We start from the raw sequence: 24854 nt of genomic DNA, 5'->3' as shown, positions 1-24854 counted from the left end.
TCCACGGTGTGTCTTTTCACTTTTTTATATAAAAAATCCAGTGTGCCCTCTTGAAAGACAACATTCAGAGATAAAATGGCATAGTCACGCCCACGAAGTAACCATCTTATGAAGAGATCACACGTGACATATATAGTATAAGAAGTAACTAACTCATGATTTAGAGGACAGGCTAAATAAAGAAGCATGCATGAAGAAAACAATGATTCAGAAGAAAGCTACCTTTGCCAAGTATATTGCCGACCGGAAATGCAAGTATGCAACATGTGTTTGCAACCGCATCTTGTGAACCTGAGTGCATTGTGCACTTCTCCAAATCAGGTTCTCATTGGATCAGATCAAACCAATCCACGTTTTACATCAGTTCTATTGTCCATCATTACACAGTTTGCTGCCTGATTCAGTTAGGAGCTTATCGCAAAACAACTCTGAATACAAGTTACAATCAGTGAGCCAATCCAGCAGGGAATCCAATGCAAGTCTGTCAAACAAACTTGAGTTTTAGCAGTCACATATGTATATACCGGAGAGCAGCAGAACTTTCTCAAAAGTAATTGTCCATAAATTGATTGGTTTCCTGGTGGTATGATAAGAGATGGTAAAAGTTTGACATACAAAGTGCCCATCACAACAACCAGAAAGCACCAGAAGCGCTCAAAGCAATTTTACGTTCCGCCACACATGAATGCACTAGAGCCGTTTCTATTTTCTTTGAGAGAAAAGAGATTTAAAACTAACAAATTATTTTGTCTAAAATAAGTGCAACAAATTTGCACAAATTTTAGAAATGCTATGATTAGAGTAAAGTTTAGCAGCCATCTAGCTTATCTAGCAATGCCTACCACCTAATCACCATCTAGCCTAGCTATGCAGTGCTTAGGCGCCACCCCACGGTTCGCCTAGTGCTACGCGCATTTTATAAAGTTGAAGAATTACCAACTAAAACTGAATTCTGTAAGTCTGAACCACTCACCGAAAAGGAGCCGCTTCAAATTGTAGGCTCATTTTCAATTTGAAGTAGTCCACAAGCATACCAGGTAAGTTATCTCTCACCAAATGATACTACGATTAGCAACAACCATGTATTGGTTTACAAGCACTGAACCTACTGCTCTGTGAGTCAGTAGAAAGCCCCTGACTATTAGAAAACCACAGGTATCATCTTCAAGTCATCTGAGCAGGGAACCAAAATCAACTGATTGAAGGGAGATGTGTCCCAGATATAGATCTTTAACATGCTGGGTGCACAATCCAATTCGTTTACCATCCAAACTCCCATGAATTGATGACGAGAAACCTGTCCTCCATCCAGGAAAATGTTGTTTCTCCTTCACATGAAGCACATACATACTTGGTGATGCAGATTGGCAGCCCATGACAAAGCAGTTGAATTGTCGAGTAGGGACTCTAACCCTTGACAGTGTTAGCACAAATAAACCACTACTAGAAATGCCATACATCAAAGCTTCATCAGTGGAAGCCAAAGAATAACTAGATTCTAAAGGTTTAATTATTGCCTCAAAATCCTCAACCCTTGGAATGCCATGATCATCAAGTTCAAACCGCTTTTCGGTCAATTTTTCATACATCCGATACTTTGCAGATAATGTCCTGATGCAGGATTTTCTGACACATTCAACAAACATAAGCTGAAGTTCTTTATAATTGTCAACCTCAGAAAACCATCTTATCCAACGATGAATTATTCCTGCAAACCAACTTACTATTAACTCATCATCTTGCAAGACAAGGGCTGAAACATGCCTAGGGAAACCTTTGAGATTAATTAGACCATAGCGATGAAGGCACTTCTGAATATAGCTAAGAGGAGCATGAATTTTAATGATACCACCATCAGTGCAGGTACTAATTGATTCCTCGCTCTTTAAACTGGACAACAATGCCTCAGTAGCAGCAGTTTCTGATGAGATGTAATCTTTAGCTTGCTTCTGAAAGTTGTAGAATGCATACCTAAGGTCTTGTGCAAGTGCTGGTTCAGCAATGTATTTAGATAGGAGAACATCCTCATTTAGCTCTTTCTTGGCATTGACATCCTGCATCCATACCTTTAATAAAGTTTTGAACCAGTGATCTGTCTTCATGCCGTCTTTCCTATATTGTGCAATGTGATCGAGTAATGGGGTGCTAAGGCCAAGTGGCTTGATCTCACTCTCTTTTATTCTTCTCAAACCATATGCCAACCACTTCTTTCCTACTCTAAGATTCATAGCGTCCCAAATCTCTTGCTTCTGAGAAGCAAACAAACCAATCTTCTCCTTCAGTTTATGCACAGCTTTCAGTTTGGCGTTTTCCTTTGTTTCGGCTCTGACCACAACACCGCAAAACTGTAATCCCCGCAAATTCCTTTTGACTGGCATCAGACGCAACCTATTATCAACTTCCAAGTAAAGTGATTTGCTTAAGTAAGCAACAATTTCAGATTTCAAATCTTCTGCAACATCTCTGGATCCAGAAACTGCAACAAAAATCTCATCCATATATCTACAAGCATATAGCTTTATCTTTGTCTGACAATCTGTTTGTTCTTCACTATTTTCATCTCTCCCCTTCAGTTGGCTCCGAAACCAGCGACGCAAATTTGACCCATGGTCTTCTGAAACGTTTGTTGCCTCTGAACCAAGGCCTTCATGTTTCAAGCAAATCCTGAACACCTCATGGTCAAAACTGTCAAGATATATGTTCATCAGGATTGGTGCAAGTACGCCTTCTTGGGGCAGCCCATGGCCCTTTGGGTACCCACCAAATACCAAATTGATCACCTTGGCATCAAACATATTTTGCATGAATGCAATTAACTGGGTGTCCTCAATCTTCTCCTGTATCAGAGAAATAAGCTTAGAGTTTACATTGCTATCAACCTCTTTGTGCAATGGGACAGTAAAGCACCAATCTGGAATCCCAATTTCATCTGATATGAACCTGAGGGCTGAGTGATACCCTCGCCCACTGCGGCAACCATGTGATATCTTTGAGAATTGAGGCCTGTATACAACCTCCAACACCACCCTTATCGCTTCCTGAACAACTTTCAAGTTCAGCCTAGGAAGAACAAGGCACCCTTCTCCCCGTCTCTTCGCCACCACTGAGAAAGCATTTGCTCTGACATCAAACTCCCCACTCCTCAGCTGCTCTGCCAGCGTAACGAAGCAGGCATCATCCTTCGCAGACGCTAGATCAACGTTCGAATTGAGACGGATAATGTCGTACGCGTCCTCCAGCGTCTCGACGGTCGCCACGACCTTACGCATGAGGTCGTAGAACCTGCCGTTCAGGTACTGCGCCTTGACCCTCTTCTTGATGCGGAGCTCCGCCAGCCGCCTCCGCTCCATCCGCATGAGGGGTTTCCTCTGTCTCTGGACGGCCTCGGCCGACTCCTCGGCGAGAGAGGCCAGACTCTTCGCCAGAGAAACCGGCGGCGACGACGGCAGTGGCGGTTGGACGGCTTGCTCCGCGGCGTCCTCAACTCCATCGAGCGGGAAGTGATGCGCGCTGAACCGCCGGACGAACGCGGCGTGAACTCCTGGTTCCAGCAAACAAAACGACAAAGACATTAGCAGTCGGCAGCCGTTTCGGCTCGGTCGCCGGGGTTGGCGTTGGGCGGTTCGGGTGAGGGAGAAGTGAGGAGCACCTCGCCGTTGAGGCGGCGGCGGGCGCCGATTGGAGAGCTCACGGAGGAGGCGGCCGCGACCGAACGCCAGGAAGGACATGGCGTCGGGCGTCCTGGTCTAGTGGGGCATTCCGTCGAACGGCTGATGTGCGCTGCGGAGATGAAGCGTTGTATGCCTCGGCAGCAGAATGAATTGTAGGCAGCTCCGCGCGGGCCTGGTCGCGGCCTTTCGCCCTTTATAAACTGGTGGGCCCTGGTGCGGAAGAGAGGAGAGAGAGAGGGAGGATACGGCCCGGTTCAAATCAGTAGTTCAATCGCATAGTAAATTAATCATATATAGCCATAGAATAACTTGTCGTTTCCAAGTAAGATCGTTCACTGAGGCATAAAGTACAATTAAAAAAGTAATAAATCTTTATCTTTACCTGATATTTACCTAATATTAATATTTACCTAATATTAAAGGGATTAACGCTTTTGCTAAAATAATTTCGTCCGTCCCGACAAGCCACTTGTCACAGGGCTTCCATGCCGCCCCGAACAAGCCCCGGCCGCGCTGCCTCGGCCCCGGCCGCCTACGCCACCCGCCACGGCCGCGTCGCTCGGCCTCGGCCTGGGCCACGCCCGAGCTGCCTCGGCCGTGCCGCCCGGCCTGCGCCCGCCGCTTGCCTCGGCTGGGGGAGAGGGAGGAGGAGCCGAGGGAGGGAGGGAGGGATACGGAAGGGGACGAGGCGGGGAGCGGGCGTAGAGGATGGAGGCCGAGGAGTGGAGATGCACGGCCGTGAGGATGTGGATCTCGGAGCGGAGGTGGGCGGGGAGGAGGGTGTGGAGCGGGAGCAGGAGAGTGAGGGGCTAATTTTTAGTTCGGGTCACATCGGATGTTTGATACTAATTGGAAGGACTAAACGTGAACTAATTATAAAACTAATTGCATGAACGAGGGCTAATTCGCGAGACGAATCTATTAAGCCTAATTAATTTATAATTAGCACATGTTTACTGTAGCATCACATGAGCTAATTATGGACTAATTAGGCTTAATAGATTCGTCTCGTGAATTAGCCATCATTTATGCAGTTAGTTTTATCATCATACTATATTTAATACTTCTAATTAGTGTGCAAACATCTGATATGACAGGGACTAAAGTTTAGTCTGAGGTATCCAAACATCCTGAGAGGGAGATGAGGTACGGGAGAGGGTGCTGCGGCGCGCAGGAGGAGGTGCAGGGCGCGGCGGACGGATGGAAGGAGACGGCGGGTGTAGGGTTTCGATCGGACGGGATATTTATTTGATGAGCGGATCATCTCAGCCGTTAATTCCATCCAATGGCTAAAAGTTGTGCACTGTTATGGGTCGAAGGAGTTAGACGGCTCAAAATCAGGCTTGTCTCAGCAGACTTCACTAGACTGGTCGTGCGCTACTTGCTACTTGTACGAATAAACGGATCCACGCCTACTATGTGCACCCACCATGTTAAGGCAGTAGCGGTGCTTGTTTATAAACTGTACCATGTGTGAACATAGTCCTCGCCCATTCCAACCAGATGGTACAATTAGAGATGTGGTCGTGTTATATGGTATAATATGATTATAACTATTTTTGTCACTAGCAAGTCTCTTTCTTAAATAAAAAGGTAGAAATGTAATGAGTATTTGAGCAGAAGGAAATATGTTAAGTTAAAATTCTACTGATTTTCTAGAGTATAATAAAAATTGAAAACTTTATAAGCTTTTAAAATATAGTAGATTTCACCGTAGCAACGCACGGGCATTGCTAGTACAAAATAAAATGCTTGATGTTCATTTTAGTTCCACCCAACACCTCTTTAAGATTGAAATCACATAGTCATGTAAAGATGGAATACTAGCATACTTAGCAAACAAAAATTTAGAAGACACACAGCATACGTGCCGGATTTAGTGACTGACAATCCACCAGGGGTTACCCAAGTGGTAGATTTGTAGCCAGGGGAGATCGTAAGATCAAGAACTCGAATGGTAACACAGGACATAAGGTTTAGAAGTTCGGACCTCCGGAGAGTAATAACCTACGTCCTGTATTCTTGTGGATTGTATTGCTGATTACAGGTGCGAAGAGTTAACATGCGGTACCCTCAGGGGGAGTCCCTAGCCGCCTTATATAGGCTGACGACCTAGGGTTATAATCGGATAAGATCTAATCCTAGTTGGTTGTTACATGGAAAGCAATCTGAATCGGTTTACAACAAGTATCACGTGATATCCGAGTAGAATTTGTTTGCCCGGCTTCCGAACTTATGCTCTACGTATCTTCATGCCTTGACCTTACGGCATGGTTGGACGGGCCCACCTGTCAGAACCGACCAGTATCCTAGTCGGTGGGGACCCGTGGGTACCCTTGTCCCTCAATACGGTTTTCTACTTGGAAATAAAATCTGAAATTTAGTAACACCACTCATACCTCTTAGCAGTTAAGTACGAACTACTAATGAGGTATCATATCAATATTGGTAAACCTTGAAAAATTTTTTTGTTTGGGGGGGGGGTGTTATAGCCCCCGGTAGGCCCGGGTTGTCTCACTGGTTCCTGCTGGCCTTTGGTTGCCTCTGTCCTTGGTTCCGAAGGAGCTGGCATCGTAGCTGCAGATGTTTCTTGGAGCCAAATTATCACATTGGACATTGATGCTCTATCTCTCGAATTAACTTGAGTACATAAAGGTGCAATTTGTAGACACTTGCCATATAACACTCGGTAACACTCGACAAGTACATGTATTTTCGAGTACATAATTTGAGTGACCCTCGGTAGCACTCGCAAGTCCAAAAGTCTGATTATTTTAGAATCTGCCTCTAGCAATATGTTACTCGGCTTTTAAGTCTATGTGGATAGCTCTCAAACGACAGTTATTAATCTCGTATAATACCGCAATATTTACATAGACGAAAGATCCACATATGGCAGGGTGGGGCACTACCCCCACCAACCGGGGTAGAGGAGCCCCCTCCCTCCTAGCTCCAGCCTCCGGCTCAGCTCACTACAGCATCGGTGCTCAGCGATGACTCGTTGCAATCTCGCGGAGAAGATGAATAGCTTCCAGGCTGGGGGTGAGCTCCTACACAACTTATGGACTAGTTAAACAACATAATTTTAAAGCCCATTACACATATTTAGAAGATGAACTCAACATTTCGACAAAGTAGGTTCAACATTATTTAGAAACTAGATCAACATCAAAAATACCAAATTCAATATTTTCTAAAAATAGATCAACATTTTGCAAGAAAATATTGCATTCAACATTTCTATTGTCCAGTTCAACATCTTGACAAAATAGGTTACACATTTTCTCAGACAATAATCAACATTTCTAATTGTTTTTTTCCCTTCTTCGGCGGCGGCGCATGGGGCGCGCGCGGTGGCAGCAGCCTGGCCAGCGAGCCAGCGAGGAGGCGGCAGTGGGGCTAGCGCGGGGGCCGGCGGCACATGGGGCCGTGTGCGCGAGGTGGTCGGCGCGCCTGCAGCCGAGGGCCCTGATGGCTGCTGGTGGAGTCATTTTTGGAGGTGGGCTAGTAGGCCAGGAAACAACGGTCCAATAATCAATCTCTTCACTCATTCTGTTTTTTCTCCTTTCCTTTTCTAAACCTGTGACACATCAATCATCTGTGGATCGATTCATGAGTCATGACACTGACACATATACCATATGTATGAATCAGGAGTCAAGAAAAGTGACACGTTAGTAATTCTGTATAAAATTTTCTAATTTCAACAAAAGTCTCCTGTCAAGCCCAACCAACATTTTATTGTCTGTAAACCTACAAATACAAATTCATAAGTGCAACAGTTTCAGCTATACGTTTGCGTTGCTATACCTCCTTTGAATCATAGACACGTCCGGCAGACAACGTTCGGTCAAAATCAAATGCCCAAGGCCCCAAGCTACCAATTGGTGAACAAAACAATCAGGTACTGTATGAATGATTCAGACCCTTTTTTCACAGACCAAAGTGTGCATTACTGTTTGCTTGATCCTGAGGCCCTGTCAAGGTCCCTCCGGTTCAAGTAAAACAAGGACAGTTTGTCTGTGAATGCTGATTTTATGGAGATTGGCGAAAACCCTGCATATTCCTTGTCAACTTTAGCCAAACTGACTTCGAGGATGTACTTCACGAGTTCGTGTTTCTGGACGAATGGTTGTGCTGCAAATTCCTCCACTGGCATCCACTGCAATTGAGAAGTAGAGTGTGGACAAAGCATTTGGTCAAATGCTGCTAGAAGAACTGAAATAAACCCTTTAAGAGGTGGGGGTTTTGTTTTTTGTTGAGATAACCATTAACAATTCAATGTTGGAATTTTGGTTCCAAGTACCTGGCATGCCTCTATTTCCGAGTCTTGCTTAGTAATGTCATATGAAAGTGGTCGTAGCAGGCATACAAAAAATAGGTCCGATTTTTCAAAAAAGGATTTGTGGCTCTGCCTGCAAATGATAGAGAGATGCTTTATTTCAACTAAACACTTAGCCATCGCGCCAGATTGCATCAACAGAATGAAAAGAAAGGAAAATAGACTCAGGTAAATTTCATATCAAATGGAAATGCAAGCTATTTTTTCTTTTTTGGTTCTCTAGGATCACAGCAGCAGCAGCAGCTAGGAACTAAAAATATCTGCACATAAGTATGTTGAACAATACTTCTCTTTCTTCGTGTTGGTATATATATTGGATAAATGGGAGTATGGGACAATAAAGCTAAGTGTGACAAGATACCTGGTAAGTCTGTACTAGATAAATATAGGAAAGAACTGGGATCAGGAGTACAGTCGTTACCTGAAAGCTAGCACTTCAACAAATTCTGCATCAATCTGAGATGTGATCCAGAGAGGAAAAATAAATGAGTATGAGCAACCATGGCAGCATTTTACAAGACAAAGTCTACTAAAAACAACTTGAACTTTAGTTTACACTAATACATACCCCTGTCTCTTCTTTTACTTCTCTTACAGCACCGACATTTATATCTTCCCCCTGTATATACCAATATCTTGTGAATTATAATAGGACAACTTGGTAATGAATGTACTATGAATAATATCTCTGCATGTTCAGATCAGAATTTTTACCGGTTCAACTACGCCAGTTGGAAATTTCCATACACCAAGGCCTCGAAGTACACCGCTCTTTTCTTGTACAACCAAGACCTGCAAAAGTAAGAATTTCAGGGATAAGGAAGATAGAAAACTGTCTAAGGATGATGCTTAATAGAATATCCTGTTGTCGTAACTGATAGGTAATTGATTAACAATGTTTTTTAGGATCCGTAAAGGAGGTAACAGAACAACAAGAAGCTAAATCCTTAAAGTTATCACATTCATTTTGTACCTCTCTTTTGTCATTCATTATAAAGGCTCCAACACCCACACGGTGGGTTGCATTTACTGGTAGCGTATGTGTTGTATTAGGAAGCCAGTATGCAAGCATCAAGTATGTTTCCTCTGCATGATGGTACCAGAAACCTTCCTACATACACAATGAAGTAAAAGCATTTCAGAGATAAAATCAAAATGAATCCTTCCATACTGTTTCAGTATAGTACACAGTATGATCCCCTCAAACTATTTCTCTTCAAAAGATAAAAGGTCATGGGAAAAAAGAGTTATCAAACTGTGACGGTTACCAGCTACTATAAAAAACAATTGAATTAAGGTGACTCAAATATTGTATTAAAATACTTCACTTTTGAATGTACAAGTTACATCAAGTGATACAACTATAAATATTGAAAATGTGAGTTTAATTACCTCCACAGCTGGTGTAATAAGGTTGGAAAGGGTGATGGGCAGTTTGATCCATACACCTCTTATTCCCTATAATAAAAGAAGTACAAAATAAATTACAACCATGGGGATAATAAATGTAAAGCCCTTACAAGAAATTCTATTTCAATGACAAGCAAGTGCAGGATATGCATTGTAGCTGCATCTCTCCCCCTTAAGGTACCCATGAATAACTAAAACTATTTTTTTTAAAAAAAAATTGGCTGGTGTTGATAATCTGCAAGTCCAGTAATGTCAGCATGTCTATGTCAGATGCCTTAGATATGGTTTGTGGCTCCTCAGCCTCATAGAAAATATACACTGTACTTAACCTTTAGCATAATCGTTATGCACGGCACCAAAATTTTTTTTAACTTCCTGATCCTACTATACACAGTTGCCACCATGGATCTTTGCAATAGAGCATCAACAGTTCAAAATTTTAAATGTTACGATATTTATTTGACACATACGTTGTCAACATGGAGGCTGATGGATTTTTAACAAGCCATCACAGCATGAAAGAACACATGGTGAACACAGAGGTTGAGGGGGTCACCTGCTCCCTCCATTTCGCCAATGCTGCTTTCAGTGAAGCTGAAAACACTCCAGGATCCATTGGCACCACCATCTCAATAATAACACCCCCATGCTTGTCATTCACAAAAGGCAGCTGCTCGACAGGCACCGTCAACTCCGCCGCTACAGTTGAGTTCGTCGAACCTGACATAGCTCTGCGGACTAGCTCACCTCTCCGTCTTCTCCCTGCACCTGCGAAAGGTTGATGAAATAAAATCATGAACTGCAGCATTTTAGCATTGACAAACAAAGCTGGGCGATTTTAGCACAAGCACAGATGGGCGAGATGGACGGTGTGAACAGTCTTGGTGATTTTGGCTCCTTAGCCCGCCCCGTACCATGCCCAAGCGAATTGACAAGATGAAATGAAAGGCGAAGGCGACTAAATTGTCATCATGCCCTCTCTTTCACTGTCCATCATGGTCACCTTTTCTCACCCATCCACCCGTTCTCGTTCCCTTCTCCTAGAAATGTAAAAATTCCCGTACCCCAGAATATGGGAGTGGCGCGGTCCACGCCTACGGACCCGTACCGTACACCCATCCCATTTTGTCAATCTCCGTGCGAGCTGAGGAAATTTCGCGTCGTGGTATCAAATCACATCAGGTAAACAAGAAGAAACTAAGGCACCAAAACTAACATGCGTCGATGATCCAAAAGTCAAAACTAACATGCGTCGAAGCGATCGTTCGGATTCGAAGCGTCGAAAACGCTGACCGATCCAGCGCCGAGGCTATCAGGCTCCCCTTCGTTCCCTACGGAGTACGGGTACTGAACACCACGGCAACCAGGCGGCCGGGGCATGGCCGCATGGGCCGCGGCGGTGCTGGGTAGGTGGGTGCCGTGCCAGGGTGGACGGGTCGAGAAGGAAAGGAACGCACCTCCGGTGCCAAGGAGCGCGGCGCGGGGGCGAGGCGGGCAGCCGGCGAGGCCGAGGGCCCGCGCCCGGGATGAGGCGGCGGCGGAGGAGAGGCCTCGGTTGGTCTGTGGCGGGGCGGCGGCGAGGCGGCACGGGTTGAGGAGGAGGAGGAGGAGGCGGCGGAGCGCGAGGGGCGCACGCGAGCGCGTGATGGGGAGGGAGAGCGAGAGCGAGAGCGAGTGGGCGGCCATCCGGCTCAGCGCATCCCCGGCCCGCTTTATCCTGCGCGAGGAGGTGGTGGCGTGGAGCAGGTGGCAGCAGCTGCCCCGACCCCGAGGGAGGGAAGGGAAGATACCTGCCGCCCTGCCGGCCGCGGGCACAGTGGCGCGGCGCGGTGGAGGCCAGGAGGAGAGTGGGGGTGGGGGCTCGTCAACTTGCGCGGCTGCCGGCTGGGTTGGCTGGTTGGTTTGCTACGAGCCAGCCAGTCGACGCCTGCTGGTGTACGGCCCGGCGTGGTCACTCGTGTCTGTGTGGCCCGGGTGGAGCGTCCGAGAGCCAGGCGCGTGGGGCGCGGCGCGGCTGCCTGCGTGGGAACGGTTTGGGCAGGTGCGGCGGTGAGTCGGGGGTGGGCGGGTGGCGCCGCGCCGGCGACGCTGCTGGCCGGGACCGGGTGGGACGGGAAAGCGACGGCGGCTCGGTGGCCGTGCTTCGCTTGCGTGGCCGCCGTTCATTCGCCCGTCCGCACGCCGCGGCGGCGGCGCCACCCTACGCGTGTAGGTGTACCCAGCGGTGGGAAAGGAAAAAGGAATGGCTACCCTACGCTCTTCCGAGCATAGTAGGCTTTTTCGTGTGTGTGCAAGCTTGGCTGACGGGACGTCGAACCTCTCACTCTCGCCTGTCCGGTCCGGACGTGACCATCTGACTTTTGATCCGTCGTTACGCGCCACTCCAATCCTCCCCTACCAACCCATCACGTTCCATTATTCCAACAATAAACGGAAAATGCCCCTCCACCTCTTCGTGTCCATCTCTCGGGTAAGCCACGATAGAGAGAAAAAGTGGTCTTCATGAACCTATACGGCCTGGCTCAACATTACGAGGGTGGTCCATATAGTTGTCAGTAAAGGTACTCGTATCTTTCTCCTCTCTGCCGTACTTATGTGGGCAGCGGAGACGAATAAATGAATGATGATGAAGATGATGAGGTGATGATGACAACGACCCCAACCAATATCCCAATACCATCGGCATCGAGCGGATCCTATCTTATCTCGCGTTTGACATCGAGTCGGCGTCGTCCACTGGACCCAAGTGCTCCAGGCAACAGCGCAGCCGGAATCGCCGCACCGCCGCGAATGAGAGAAGCTTGCCTCGCCGGCAAGCAATGCAACCACGCAGCGCGTCTCAGGTCGCCGTCTGCACCGGAGAGGTGACAGCATCAGCCAGTTAAAGAGGTCCAAGCACCAACAGTCGTCTACCACAGCAAATTCCACTTCTTTTCCTTTCTACACACACTAGTATATCTTATCTACCAATTGCCCGAACGCACACTATAGATACATGTCCCACTCCCAATAGACAGACAGACTCTTCCTGTACTGTACATCTCAATAACACAGCACAACTGTAGTCTGTAGAGGACACGAGAAAAATAAAAATTTGATGAATAATCCAGCACCCAAAGGCCAAACGTGGCCAGATCGACCCTGTTCTTGGCTTCTTGCTGAATGCTGATGGATGGGGCTCTGCCTCGGCAACAATTTGCCTTTCTTTCTTCCGAGCACGGTACACCATCTGAAAAAAGAGCTTTTGATCTCTGTCCCTCAGATGGCGTCGCCCGTGCCGCCTTCGGGCACCCTGTACGAGTACCCCAGATCATCGGACTGCCGCCGGATGATGCTAGCCCTCTGCATCAGCCGCACCAGCTGCTGCACCACCTCGGACATCGGCGGCCGGAACTCCGGCTCCGACTGCAGACATGGCATTGGTGATCTTAGTCTACCTCCAAAGGGAGTGATTTGGCTCGTATTGGCAGGCGTTTTAGCCTATTTTATGACTGACTTGCTGGATGACTGGACGGGGTGGTTGCTAAATGCTAACTTTGGTTGTTCTTGTTCATACCTAACCAATGCAGATAACGGCGAGATATGCAGAGAAAAACAAGTAAAGAATGTACCTGGACGCAGATCGCGATGATGTCGGCGAAGCGGGAGAGGGATTTTGCAGGGTACAGCCCGTCCATGGCAGGATCCACCATCTTGGCAAGCAGGTCGATGTCGTGGAGCTGCGGGGTCGCCCATCTCACTAGGGACTGCTCTGACCTCTCCCTGGAGCTGCAAAACACAGTTACCCCAAATCAAAACAAGAACAAGTTGAATTGTCATCTTGATTTCAAATTTACCAGGTCAGAAATGGCGAGCACATTACCTATCCAGAGGCTTACGGCCTGTCAGCAGCTCCAACATCACCACTCCGAAACTGTACACGTCGCTCTTGGTGGTGTATGTTCCTGACATGGCGAACTCGGGGGCGCTGTATCCGAAAGACCCAACCACCTCAGCTGAAACCTGGCGTGTTTAGCATTGCAGAGCTTTCTTTAGACCAAGTATACTAGCAGCTAGTAAAAGTTAAAGATCACGTTTAGGAAGTAATTAGCGTTGACGGACTTTGCCGCTACGTCGCTTGTTACCTCTCTCTCAGGATTTGGTGACAGAGCAGCAAGGCCACAGTCAGAGAGATGTGGACTGTACTCCTCATCAAGCAGGATGTTGGACGACTTGAAGCTCCTATGGACGACAGGGGGCATGCACACCTCATGCAGGTACCTAGAGAATTTGATGTCAGTACATGGTGGTATGATATGTAACAGATTACCAGAACAACATGGGGTTCTCATGGAATGAAAATGTTAGATTGCTAAGAACAAACATACTCTAGAGCGCGGGCGGTGCCCAGTGCTATCCTCACACGGGTGTTCCATGTGAGTTTCTTGCTCATTCCATCAGAGAAGTGCAGTATATCGTGCAGCGTTCCGTTTCCAATGTACTCGTACACGAGAAGCCTTTGCCCATGTTCAGTACAGTAGCCTGTAAGAGGCACAATGTTTGGATGTCTCAGCCGGGAAATGTTCGAGATAACCTCAAGGAAATTTTCTTCTTCGTACAGAGACAGTGAGGCGCTGTCTATCTTCTTGACAGCAAGTACCTGTTATCACAAAACACAATTCAGTTTCAGGGTAACGATGAAACAAAAGAAATAAAAAAAATAGCATAAAAAAGGGGGATTGCATGGCTATGTCAGCAATGCTCTGTGAACAGATTTGTATTGGGCCATATGTAACCAATGATGCCAAAAAACAAATGACAGCTTACAATTTTCAGTTAAGTCAAATATTCGAATATGCTATTACCTTCCCATTGGGAAAATCAGCCTTGTAAACACGACCAAGCGAACCCTCGCCTAGGAGAGAGTCTTGACAAAAGCTGTTCGTAGCAACTTGGAGAGCAGCAACTGTATATGAAGTTGCCGTCACAGGGACCTTTGCATTCTTTGCAGTAGAACCATTTGTACCATAAACTCTCTCTGGAGTCATTTTTCCACTAGGTTGGAGATCTGAAGTTGCTACAACAGCATTTTCATGGATGTTATTCGGGATCGGGGTTTCCCTATTAGATGCTGCAACAGAGAAACACTAAGGAGTGTGAAGATATGAATTACAGAGTAGCGATAATTTAGTAATTTAAGTCGGGCCTTCCTCATCTGGACATTTTTACGTTTTAGTAAAAATCCTGATGACAGCCAGATTCACATTTTCTAGAAGTAGATTTTTTATCATTTCCTATTCATTAACCAGCAATAAGAGAGCAATCTCATGATTTTTATCGATGAATTATGAACAACTAAATGACAAGAATGCTAATATGATAACAGAACGCTACAATGCACAAAGAAATAGGAGCATACCTCTCTCTATGTTTACTGCAAGGGAACCTAAAATATCTTTTGGTTCACTGCTCGCATCATCATTTCTTTTCCGGGTCTTGTGAAGGCAGAATACCAACGCGAAAAGTACGCATGAGCCAACAGCTATTGAGCCAACAGCTATCCCTACAAGAGGACCTGTTTGCAGCTTCTTGTCGTCCTGATCAATAGGAGTCTCAGGGACAATTGGAGCACTTATAGGTCCTTGAGGATGGTTTGGCTGATCACGTGTATTCTTTGGAGGTGGCGTGAGAGTTGGCGGTGGGGAGGCAGGCATATTGGCAAATGAGTTTCCTCCAACTCTATGGTACAGTTGCACTAAACATCAGCATGCAATTTACAAATGATTTCCATAAAGAAAGGGAAGTAAAGCATATTGGTGCATACATCAAATTTGGAATCGAGCTCAATTCTTGTGGTATCGTGCCGCTGAAATTGTTGTTTGCAATATTTCTGTTTGAAGGTATATCACAATACATTATAATTTATCAGAGAAAATACTGTGAAGGGAAAATTAGCAGTCATATTGATATGTGGGAAGTCACTTACAGTGTCGCAAGGCTTAGGTTGCTGAGGACATCAACTGTGCCTGATAGTTGATTATTTTGCATGTAACTACATAGCAGGTTAGAACATAACTATCAGAAGTTCAGAACCATGAAACTGAAATACAAATGATGGAAGATCTGAATACTTACAGGCTAGAAACTTTTGACAGAGAGCCCATTGAAATTGGAAGACTCCCCGTCAGGTTGTTGAAAGATATGTCTCTGAAAGGATATTAAATATCATAAGATAAATTCATGAAACTGTGGGAAAGAGCATATTAACAGTAACAAAATGCTCATCATCCACATTTGGACAATTTAAATGATTCTGAATGCATTTCTTAAAAAGCTAAAGAGTCAGATATTATCTTAAAGCTCTGTATATTGTAGATACTCCTCACTCACTCCAGTCAAAATACGAAATTGCATTTCAATTATTTGCGAAAGGATATCAATTGCTAGAACCCTCGAAAGTGTCACCCTACAGAATCGATGCATTAAAACTACTTTAAATTTGACCAAGAATGCCTCTATGATTGTCAGATTGGCCATATTAAAATGATATCAGTATTTATTTGATTCTGCAAATATGTTACAATTTTAATCAGTGGGTAAAACTATATTTGAATATTGTATTTGCGCTAAAATCTATACCTATTTGATAATGAACAGGACATCCAACACTGAATAACTGAAATAGGGTGTCCATGACTAATAATTTCAATGGCTTAGTAGACCTTACAGTTCTGAAAGTGAATTGAGGCTTCCAAACAGTTCACCAATTTCCTGAAATAATGAGTTGTGGCTGAGATTGCTGCATGCAGTGGTTCTCTTGCAGTTAGATTGTGTCAGCTAAAAAAAATCATTATAGAACGAGTTACATCTTTGTAACGTGAAGCAACTTACAGGTACTCAAGTGAAACCATGGTGGATATGGAGTACGGAAGATTACCAGAAAGGTTATTTTTCGCCAAATTCCTGTAATCACTTTGAGTCAAATTGCTAGAACCAAAAAGAAGGAATCAACAAGTACAGGTTGAGAGAGTTTACAGATAGGTAAGGTTTGATGGCAACTGGTAAGGAATTGAATCATGCAAGAAGTTGTTACTTAAATCCCTGCAAGTTAAGAAATGAAAGACATAAATTATGAAAATGACACTAAACGCTGAAGAGTTGTAATCGCAACTCTTGAGTGTTAGATCATACATTGTTTTCAGTGCCTGTAGACTGGACAGTTCGTAACCAAGAGTACCATTCAGCTCCATACCAGAAAGCTTGCTGCAAAGCGTCGAAAGAAACAGAACAATTCAGTGTGCTTTTTTCTCATAACTTTTTAGATGCAATTGTGGTGAAAAGGTTATGAATTTCAGTTACAAAGTTATGCTGGACAACATTTACTATTTTACCAGAGCAGGGTTACACATTCTACAATCATGACTGCCTTCATAGCGACATGGAAAGGCAGTGTACACTATATCTATATTATCCCATGGACCGATTCAGTATGATGATTGCTCTTATAATATTAGTTTGGCCATAACAGCTGCTGAGCTGCAGCAGCAACCCTTCTTTTTGGGAAAAAAGCAGAGTAGCAGCAGCAGTGGATGTGCTACTTCTAAATGCTAGGCAACAGTAACGAACTTTTCAGCAAGCATGAGAAAAGAAAAGAAAAGATTCAGATTCATCAGAGCCTTTCCGCGCCCATTGCAAGGCACTCACTATCTGAAAACCTCCACGGATGGGAATTGCAGTTGGGGGAGAGAAAAGACCAAAAACCGACAGCTCGGATTTCATCAAATCCGAATGTGCCAGAACATTTAGTCGTTTTCATTGCTATACAGTTTTTAGACTCAGTGAGTCTGTGAGATTATGTGAGTGAGAGTATCTTTACATTGAGGTGACGGCGGTGCCCGAGCAGGTGACGCCCGCCCACGCGGCGCCGCAGGGGTCGCCGCCGGCGGCGGACCAGCCGGTGAGCTGCGCCGGGCTGTTCCAGGAGCTGTAGAGGTTCCCCAACGCCGCGACTGCAAAGAACCAGAGCACCGATCAGACACGATCCGTAGCGATTTAGCAGACGCGTTCCAGGAAACCAAGAACGCTGAGCATTACCGTCGCCGGCGTCGGTGTCGGCTCCCGCCACCGCCAGAAGCGCGAGGAGGAAGAAGAGGCCGGCCCAAGGCCAAGAGGCAGCCAGTGCCGCCATTCCTGACCTCTCCCCGCTTACTTCTGCTCCCCTTGTCTCTCTACAGGAAACAAAAAAAAAACTCTTCCGGCCACCGCGTGCTCCTCTAGCTAGAGCATCACACGGCCATGGCGACGATCACCATGGCCAATGCCTTCCCCCCTTCCCCGCTCCACCACGGCTTTATCCACCGGCGACAGACAGCTCACGCGCGCGCGGGCTGCGATGCCATGCTTGCTCCAGGTACCCGGTGGGAATGGGATGCAGTGTGGTGTCGGCAAAGCTTAATTCCTCTCCGCGCTGCTGGCCGCAGTGTGGGTACACGGTGGGTTCGGGGCTAAATGCTGGGGAGAAGGCAGAAGACTAGAGAATGAAGAGGGGGGCGGCGTGATGGGCACTACCAAATGTGGAGTGCGACCCGGGTCTCGCATCCACTGCTCGTGCATGCGCTGCCGGATCGAGGACGATCGCGAGCTCTAAACTACTGGGAAAGAGTGGGTGTGGGCGCTCTGAACGACGGGGTGCCGGATTCGTTCGTCCGTCGGGTGGCACATCAGAGAACCATTGGCCAAGCATGCTGGGTCCGCTTCCAGCCCAGAAAAGTTGTTCCATGGCACGGGGGGGAGCCAAGGCAAACCGACAACTCTTTTTTCCAGCAGATGGTGTTCAGTCCGTTAAAACTACTGTCGTGCTAGTAAATGTTTTCTCAGCTTAGCATAATGAATGCAGCCTCTCTGCGTTTTCAGGGTGGGGGAAGAAAGCCTACTGGCACTTTGGAAAGTTGGTAGCGACTGGTGGTAACTGGTAACCCTCGTGTTCGGCTCTGGGCTCTCGACCTGATTTCCCCGTCCATGATGGTAATAGACATGCCATGTGCTGGGGGAATTCTGATTTGTACGCCTAAGCTCAGCGCGCCAATCAGATCACTGCTTAAGGGAAGGGAGGTAATCGAGCGCGCCCGTGACTCGTAACCTGTATGAGTACGACGGTACGAGGTTGAGGCCCAGGCCGTGCTTTCCAAAGACAGAGCACGCCAAAAGACGTAGCAGCGACCCCAAACAGACAAAACGCGGCACCAAAGCAGAGCAAGCTTCCGGTTTGCCCAACTGTCCTGCCGGGTGCGGGCTGCCACTGTAATCAATTCAACCAGCAGCCTGCAGCGAGACGGCCAGAAGCCACACTTCCCGATCCCGTCCCGGCGTCGTCGTTACGCTCTAAAATGAGCAGCGCTAGGATCCGCGCGTCCGCTTTGTCGGCGGCCTCTGCCCGGCGTCGCGGCCTCTGCCCTCTGGGGACGTAGGAAACAGGAGGAGGAAATGCTCGGCGGGCACGGCGCGAGGGCCGTGATACAGGATCCCGGATGGGGCGCCATCATCATGCCTCAATGCCTGGCTGACCACACAGTGATGGGAAGCGAGAAATCATTGGGTTTCTCCGGCGCTGGGGCAACCGAGCCGGAGCGGACGCGGCCACTCACCAGTCACCTACCTGCTGTGGGAGGTGTTCGATGACTGGCTGGACCGACCTGGGTCGGAGGCGATGCCGATCTGCTTCGATCGCTGATCACTCTCTCCCCGTCTCATCACCGGTGTTGATGCTTCAAAAAGCCAGGCCACGTCGCAGCGACTTGCACGGTGACGGGACGGCGCGGAAAAGGAAGGGGTAACGGAACAGTGATGGCGACGATGATCGATGATGCGGCTCAACTGGATGCAAATGGTTTTCACTATTCAAAGTCCGGATAGCAACGCGCAACTAGAAAGGAGACGCGATCCTCGTACTTATGGCTCGCTCCAAGGCCACATGAAGTTGAGAACAAAATCATTGAAAAAAAAGGATAATTCCATACATGCCATTACAATTTTCAATAATTTGAAAAATGCCATTACCAGTGACTGAGGTGGCTCCCAGCTGCCAGTGACACAACCGATGGCAAATTTTCAATTCTTGAAAATTGTAATGGTATGAATCAAAGCGTCTCGGTTTCGCTGGATTTTTAGATCGTGACCGGCAACAACTGAGCTCGACGATGGGTACCATTTTAGATCGTGACCGGCAGCAACTGAGCTCGACGATGGGTACCAATGACGAAAATACGAGCCAAAATTTTGAAACGAAAATTTGATGCAGAAACCTCCGGCGATACGTTCCGGCCACCAGCATCATTCAGGTTTAACCGCCCCCAATTGAAAAGATTAAACGAAAAGGATACAATGGTGCCAAATCTCGTGCGCAGTGCTATAATAAGATTTGGATTCTTGATCAAGCAAACATGCCAACAAAGGAATGGACATTTAGCATTAGAAAAGACTAGCTATCGACCAGATTCGATCAGACTGGACCAAAAGGGAATCACAAAATTAACCCCCAACATGTTATCATATGCGAGCTAGACCAGAACTCACCTCGCAGGGTCGCAATCGTGCGGACATCAGTAACCGCAATCAGGAATAAATTGGCCATCTGGTGCAACCAACCTTGTCCACAAGTGCCGACATTCGACCAACCAGGGGGGTCAGATAAGAACAAGCGGGCACTTTAACCCACCAAACGCTGAGGGAGACATGCAAGCCAAGTGATTAGTATTAAGCTATAGATGAATAAGACGGGTACACCCAGGTGTGTTTTACACTCTCAATACCTCCAGTAGCTACTGAACGACGAAGCCATAGAAGGTTGGAAGCTAAATTTGAGAAACAATATGGGGCAAGGGAAAAAAAAAAGCAAGGAAGGTGCTAGCTTCAGATGCCTAGCATGTTTCACGAATATGGTCGGCACCTGTAGTGCCGAGCTACTGAGCTACTAGACTGACTGAATGATCACCGAGTTGGCCACGCCAGCTTCCTCAATGGTCTTGGTCACGTCCTCGAGCGGCTTAGGGGGGAACCCGGCCTGAAGCATGTATTCGCTGGCTTCTGGCCTTGTTGCGTCGATGAACGCCCGCACATCGCTAATTGTGTGGCTTGTGTTGAAACGCGCGACCAAGCGGCTGCCATCTGCAAACCTGATTTGGAGGGAGGTTGATGGCAAAGAATCGTCCACTGTGATTGTCCTTGGGGCAGCGGTTGTACTGGAAGCAGCAGCACTAGATGTGTTATTATCAGAAGGGGCAGCGAGAGTTCTTCGTTCCCCTTGAAATGGAGCAGCAGGCTTGACTGGCTCCTGTATCAAGGCAATGATGGATATTGCTTAGGAAAAGGTTAAGCACTTTGTGGAACAATTGAATCAGTGGAACATTCTTAGGATAATGATACTTACAGTAAATTCTTCTTCCTTCCGGATAAGATTCACATTAACCTTAGATTTCCCATCAGCTGGCTCAAGTTCAGTTGGGCAGTCAGAATTCTTGATGCTCTAGTAAAAGAAAAAAAGAAGACGGTTAAGATTATTAACATGCAGTACAACCAAATTCATGCACGGAAAGGGCAACAAAACCAAAGGAGAGAACAATACAAGACACAATAAAACTAAACGAAGACATTTCAAGGATATGCAATTTTATAGAGAGAAAACACAGTGGCCCTCTTCCACTATGTCAAATACCTGGTGGAGCTTTTGTATGTGGCAAGCGTTCAAGTATAACACTTGCTTAACAGCTTAATGTTTTGCTGGACTAGCTGATTCATATAAGATATAACTTGGTAAACATAAGTCAAGTGTTACTTCCATTTGGACATTTGGTTAAGTGGTTTTCCTTCCCATACTCCAAATTCAAATGTGAAATAGGCCTTCACTGAGAAATAGATTTCTCAAACCGAAACAATATGTTCCCTAGTACGGAAATCTGAAGCTACTAGTTATTAAAACTTCCCTCTTACCTACCAAACAGATCCTGCAATATATTAAATTAATAGGGGACCAGTCCAAAAATAAAACAGTTGCAAGACGTTATGGTGAAACCAGCTGAGAGGCAATAGTGCAAATGCCGGGCTATGTGTCTTATTGATCTTATTGATTCACCTCTGTCAGAAATCTATGTCAATTAAGTCTGACACACCGCAAGTACAAATGCCGGGCTATGTGTCCACAGGATTTTTTAAAAAAAACATAATTAGAAGGTACTATTCTGGATTCAAAACAAAAGGGAAAGGTAAACAAAAGTTATATGTAGAATTAAAGAAGGTGGGTGGTACCCACCATAAAAGCAGGCATAGTAAAGCAGAAATATGATATGTGAAGTTGGACAGTACAAAGTTCTTTACCTCTAAAAAGGATGCATTTGCTGGATCGTCAAAACTTCTAAGTGGACCGTCATTTACTGTAAAGCCATTGCTCCAGAAGTAGATGTTGTGAACAATTTCTTCTGGCGGCTGTGGTGCATCACGCTGTACAGTTTCACCTGTCAGAAGTCTGCCAGTCCCAGTAAAGTTCCTTGAACTAGATCTCCGGCGAGACTCAAATGGGCCTTGCTTAGCCCCCTTCGTTTTAGCTTGCTTGAATACCTCATCTGCATTGTTTTTACGTTTTGATCGATCTCTAACGACCATTCCGCTGATGATAGAAACAAAAGTTATTAAGCATAAAATATTAAAAAACAGCGTATTGGTGAAATTACTGACAGGGACAGGTCAAAAAAGTTGGTTACTAAGTCTTTTTTTCATGCTTCCCAAAGTTAATAGTTTACTACAAATAGCAGAAGTAGGCTTGCTTACAATTTGACGATTTTACTAGTCTAGTCAAGATGGCCCACGATGAAAATGTAGAAAACATCAGATACAAGCAGCCAACTGATGATAGAACTCTCTACTTCATGTACTATTATCAGCAGTGCAGCCCTACACTATGACATGGAAATATAACTCCTCCGAACAGTTCAAAAAAAGCAAAACAGAAACACATCACTATTACAAACTGGGACTAGCATGCAACAGAACTCGTACTGTTCCAATTTCCTGTTCAGATGAGGCAAGCACAAAAATTTTAACAGGTTATTTGCAGATGCAGTATTAAGACAGATTCCATGACTCAACTAAGTGCCAAAAAAGGGCTGAATACAAAGCCACCAAGAACCCACCATCATTCAAAACTCAGGTGTGGTTCGTTTGCCGTATACTATTTTAATGGCAAAAAAATCAAATTAAGAGGTTATACTTAAGCAAGTATGGCCAAAAGATGCCAACTAACTTTGAACCCGATAACTCACCTTCCAACACATAATAGATTGCTAATCAACAAGTTAACAACCCACTATCATCAGTAACTGGTAGTCATTGTAAAAGTTTCCAGAGGTCCATCTCTGACCATGGTTTTCAGCCATCAATAGCCCAGCTATGCACTAGGCCCTACCCTCCTAGCTGGTGCTGAGGACTAGCCTGCCTAATCAGCTATCAGGTGCAGGTGGCGGCCCCCCACTCACCAGTCACCTAATGCTTCTACAGCAATGAAGGCATGCATTTTAGAACATCAAGAGTATAATATACTTCTTAAATACAAACCATCCATATTATTAGGAGTCCTGACTGTATCATTCTATGGGGCACTCACTGTTGCAGCTCATGCCCTGTGCTGCACAGCAGTTGTTTTTAAGCTGCTCTAAAAAGCAGTAAGTGGAAAGTCCTATAGTTTGCTCAGGAAATAAAATAAAGTTAAGTTCAACCATACAACTCTGAACTCTTGGTCCTCATTGGGGTCGCTTGTGAAAATTGATCAACATTTTGCAATTCATTTTAAACGGAACACAGTTAGCCAAACACTTATAAATATCTAAAGGCGGCTGAACAGAAAGAGATCAACATAATCCAACCCCAATGCCATCCAGAGTTTAGAACTTATTCTAATTACTAGAAACATAATTCATACATCCAAGAAAATCATGCAACAAAACAAAAGGAGAGGGGAAGTATCATTCATCCGCATCCTATGCAGGGATTAGAAGATTCCATAAAAAAACTGGAACAACGCTTGAATGATTTCAGAACTACAGGCTACTGCTAGAAATAATGAAATCACTATTATGACATCTTTGGGTTCCCACCAAATTTTGGAAATGTTTTGAGACCCTTAGCAAATGATTGATCTAATATTTTTCTAGCTAGTTTGGGCCAATGGCTTCTGAGTGCTGCATATTACGGGACAACAACTTCAGAACTTCACAACGAACACATAGCCCTCCAGCTCACTACTAAGCAAAACCTCCAGCACTTTATCATAAGAGCATAAACTCCTAGCCAATGCAGGGACATTGCACCATTGTCAAAAGGGTTGCAACATGGTTAGATACATCGTCAACTGTGGTTAATGCCTTGTGATAAGAACAGATCAGGTCATTTAGAGGAACTAGAGTCCAAAGCAACTATATGGAGCAGAGCCTGAGCAAGATTAAAATTCACCAAAATCGGTATTAATCAGAAACACAAAGACTACCATACCATCCTATCAGCAGCACGACACCCCTTCAAACCTCAGCATGCAATTCCAGAGAAAGGTAAACAAGACAACCTAAAACCCTAGAGATCAGTGCCTCCTCTATCTATGATCTAATTCGGAATGAGACAATCATCCCAGAACCCAGTAGAACAAGTAGAGATCACCTCTTCTCGCCGCCGGTGTAGTACTCGGGTGGTGGTGCCCACTCATCATCCTCTCCGGAGTCCTCGTCGGACCCCGCACCTCGCTTGCCCCCACCGAGATCGGAGAGCGTCCTCACATTCCCCGCGCCATTCGCACGCCCACCCGCCCTGCTGCCGCTACCGCTCGCGCCCCGCGCGTCGTGGCTCCTCTTCAGCCTCTTCGACGGCCTCCTCCTCTCCTCCGCCGCCGCCGCGGCAGAGGCGAGCGCGGCGTCCTCATCGTCGCCGTCGCCGTCATCCCCGACGTAGTCCTCGTCGTCCTCGTCCTCGTCGCCGCCGCCGCCTGCCACGTAGTCCTCGTCCTCCGAATCCGCGCCGCCTGCGTCTGCGGGAGGGGCCGGGAGCGGGGGCGCCGGATCGGCCGCGCCGGCCTCGGCGCCGGCGTCGCCGTCCGCGGAGTCGTAGAAGGACTGAACCGCGGATTCGAGGGCCCAGTTGTGGCCCTCGAGGAAGAAGGCGGCCTCCGCGGGGGTCGCGGAGGTGATGCCGCAGAAGGACTCCACCAGCGACTGCGCATCCGCCGGCATCGGCGCGCGGCCCGCGTCTCCGGCGGCCATCTCGTCTGCGGCGGCCGCGTGTCGAGCTGGTCTGGCGGCTGGCGTCTGGGGCCGGGGCTTGGGGTTTGGCCGTCTGGTTTTCCCAATTTTTTTCCTGCCCTTTTTGACCTTCTCGGGATGGGGAGAAGAATAGGCTTTAGGCCGAAATGGTTGGGCTTT

The 24854-nt window shown here is 46.5% G+C and overlaps 4 protein-coding genes across 5 annotated transcripts; all 4 read right to left on the bottom strand.

Annotated features, from left to right (window-relative positions):
• Positions 1-979: 979 nt before the first annotated feature.
• LOC117853191 (nuclear intron maturase 4, mitochondrial) lies at positions 980-3850 on the bottom strand. The gene is made up of 2 exons (XM_034735570.2): positions 3650-3850; positions 980-3541 (listed from the first exon to the last, which is right to left on the bottom strand). Exons 1-2 carry the CDS (start codon positions 3726-3728, stop codon positions 1170-1172), a joined length of 2451 nt encoding a protein of 816 aa, XP_034591461.1. The 5' UTR covers positions 3729-3850; the 3' UTR covers positions 980-1169.
• A 3502-nt stretch (positions 3851-7352) lies between these two features.
• Positions 7353-11177, bottom strand: LOC117852673 (nudix hydrolase 2). 2 transcript variants are annotated; one of them, XM_034734871.2, is made up of 9 exons: positions 10881-11177; positions 9980-10191; positions 9406-9471; positions 8987-9124; positions 8728-8805; positions 8582-8632; positions 8435-8469; positions 7978-8086; positions 7353-7833 (listed from the first exon to the last, which is right to left on the bottom strand). In XM_034734871.2, exons 1-9 carry the CDS (start codon positions 11107-11109, stop codon positions 7624-7626), a joined length of 1128 nt encoding a protein of 375 aa, XP_034590762.1. In that variant the 5' UTR covers positions 11110-11177; the 3' UTR covers positions 7353-7623. The 2 variants fall into 2 exon arrangements, with proteins under 2 accessions (XP_034590762.1, XP_034590763.1); XM_034734872.2 differs by lacking the exon at positions 10881-11177 and adding an exon at positions 10671-10818.
• Positions 11178-12333: 1156 nt separating this feature from the next.
• Positions 12334-18074, bottom strand: LOC117852672 (protein STRUBBELIG-RECEPTOR FAMILY 8). The gene is made up of 16 exons (XM_034734870.2): positions 17497-18074; positions 17279-17411; positions 16594-16665; positions 16438-16503; positions 16294-16365; positions 16130-16201; positions 15538-15609; positions 15389-15454; positions 15227-15292; positions 14822-15141; positions 14268-14533; positions 13791-14062; positions 13548-13683; positions 13286-13425; positions 13035-13191; positions 12334-12828 (listed from the first exon to the last, which is right to left on the bottom strand). The coding sequence occupies exons 1-16, from the start codon at positions 17588-17590 to the stop codon at positions 12682-12684; spliced, it is 2151 nt and encodes a 716-aa protein (XP_034590761.1). The 5' UTR covers positions 17591-18074; the 3' UTR covers positions 12334-12681.
• Positions 18075-20130: 2056 nt separating this feature from the next.
• Positions 20131-24772, bottom strand: LOC117852518 (plant UBX domain-containing protein 4). The gene is made up of 4 exons (XM_034734627.2): positions 24100-24772; positions 21772-22060; positions 20828-20923; positions 20131-20731 (listed from the first exon to the last, which is right to left on the bottom strand). Exons 1-4 carry the CDS (start codon positions 24693-24695, stop codon positions 20372-20374), a joined length of 1341 nt encoding a protein of 446 aa, XP_034590518.1. The 5' UTR covers positions 24696-24772; the 3' UTR covers positions 20131-20371.
• Positions 24773-24854: the final 82 nt, after the last annotated feature.

Source organism: Setaria viridis, chromosome 4, assembly GCF_005286985.2.
Source record: "Setaria viridis chromosome 4, Setaria_viridis_v4.0, whole genome shotgun sequence".
Taxonomy (NCBI): Eukaryota; Viridiplantae; Streptophyta; class Magnoliopsida; order Poales; family Poaceae; genus Setaria; species Setaria viridis.
The sequence above is the reverse complement of the archived record's forward strand: the minus strand, read 5'-3'. Positions and strand labels throughout refer to the sequence as shown.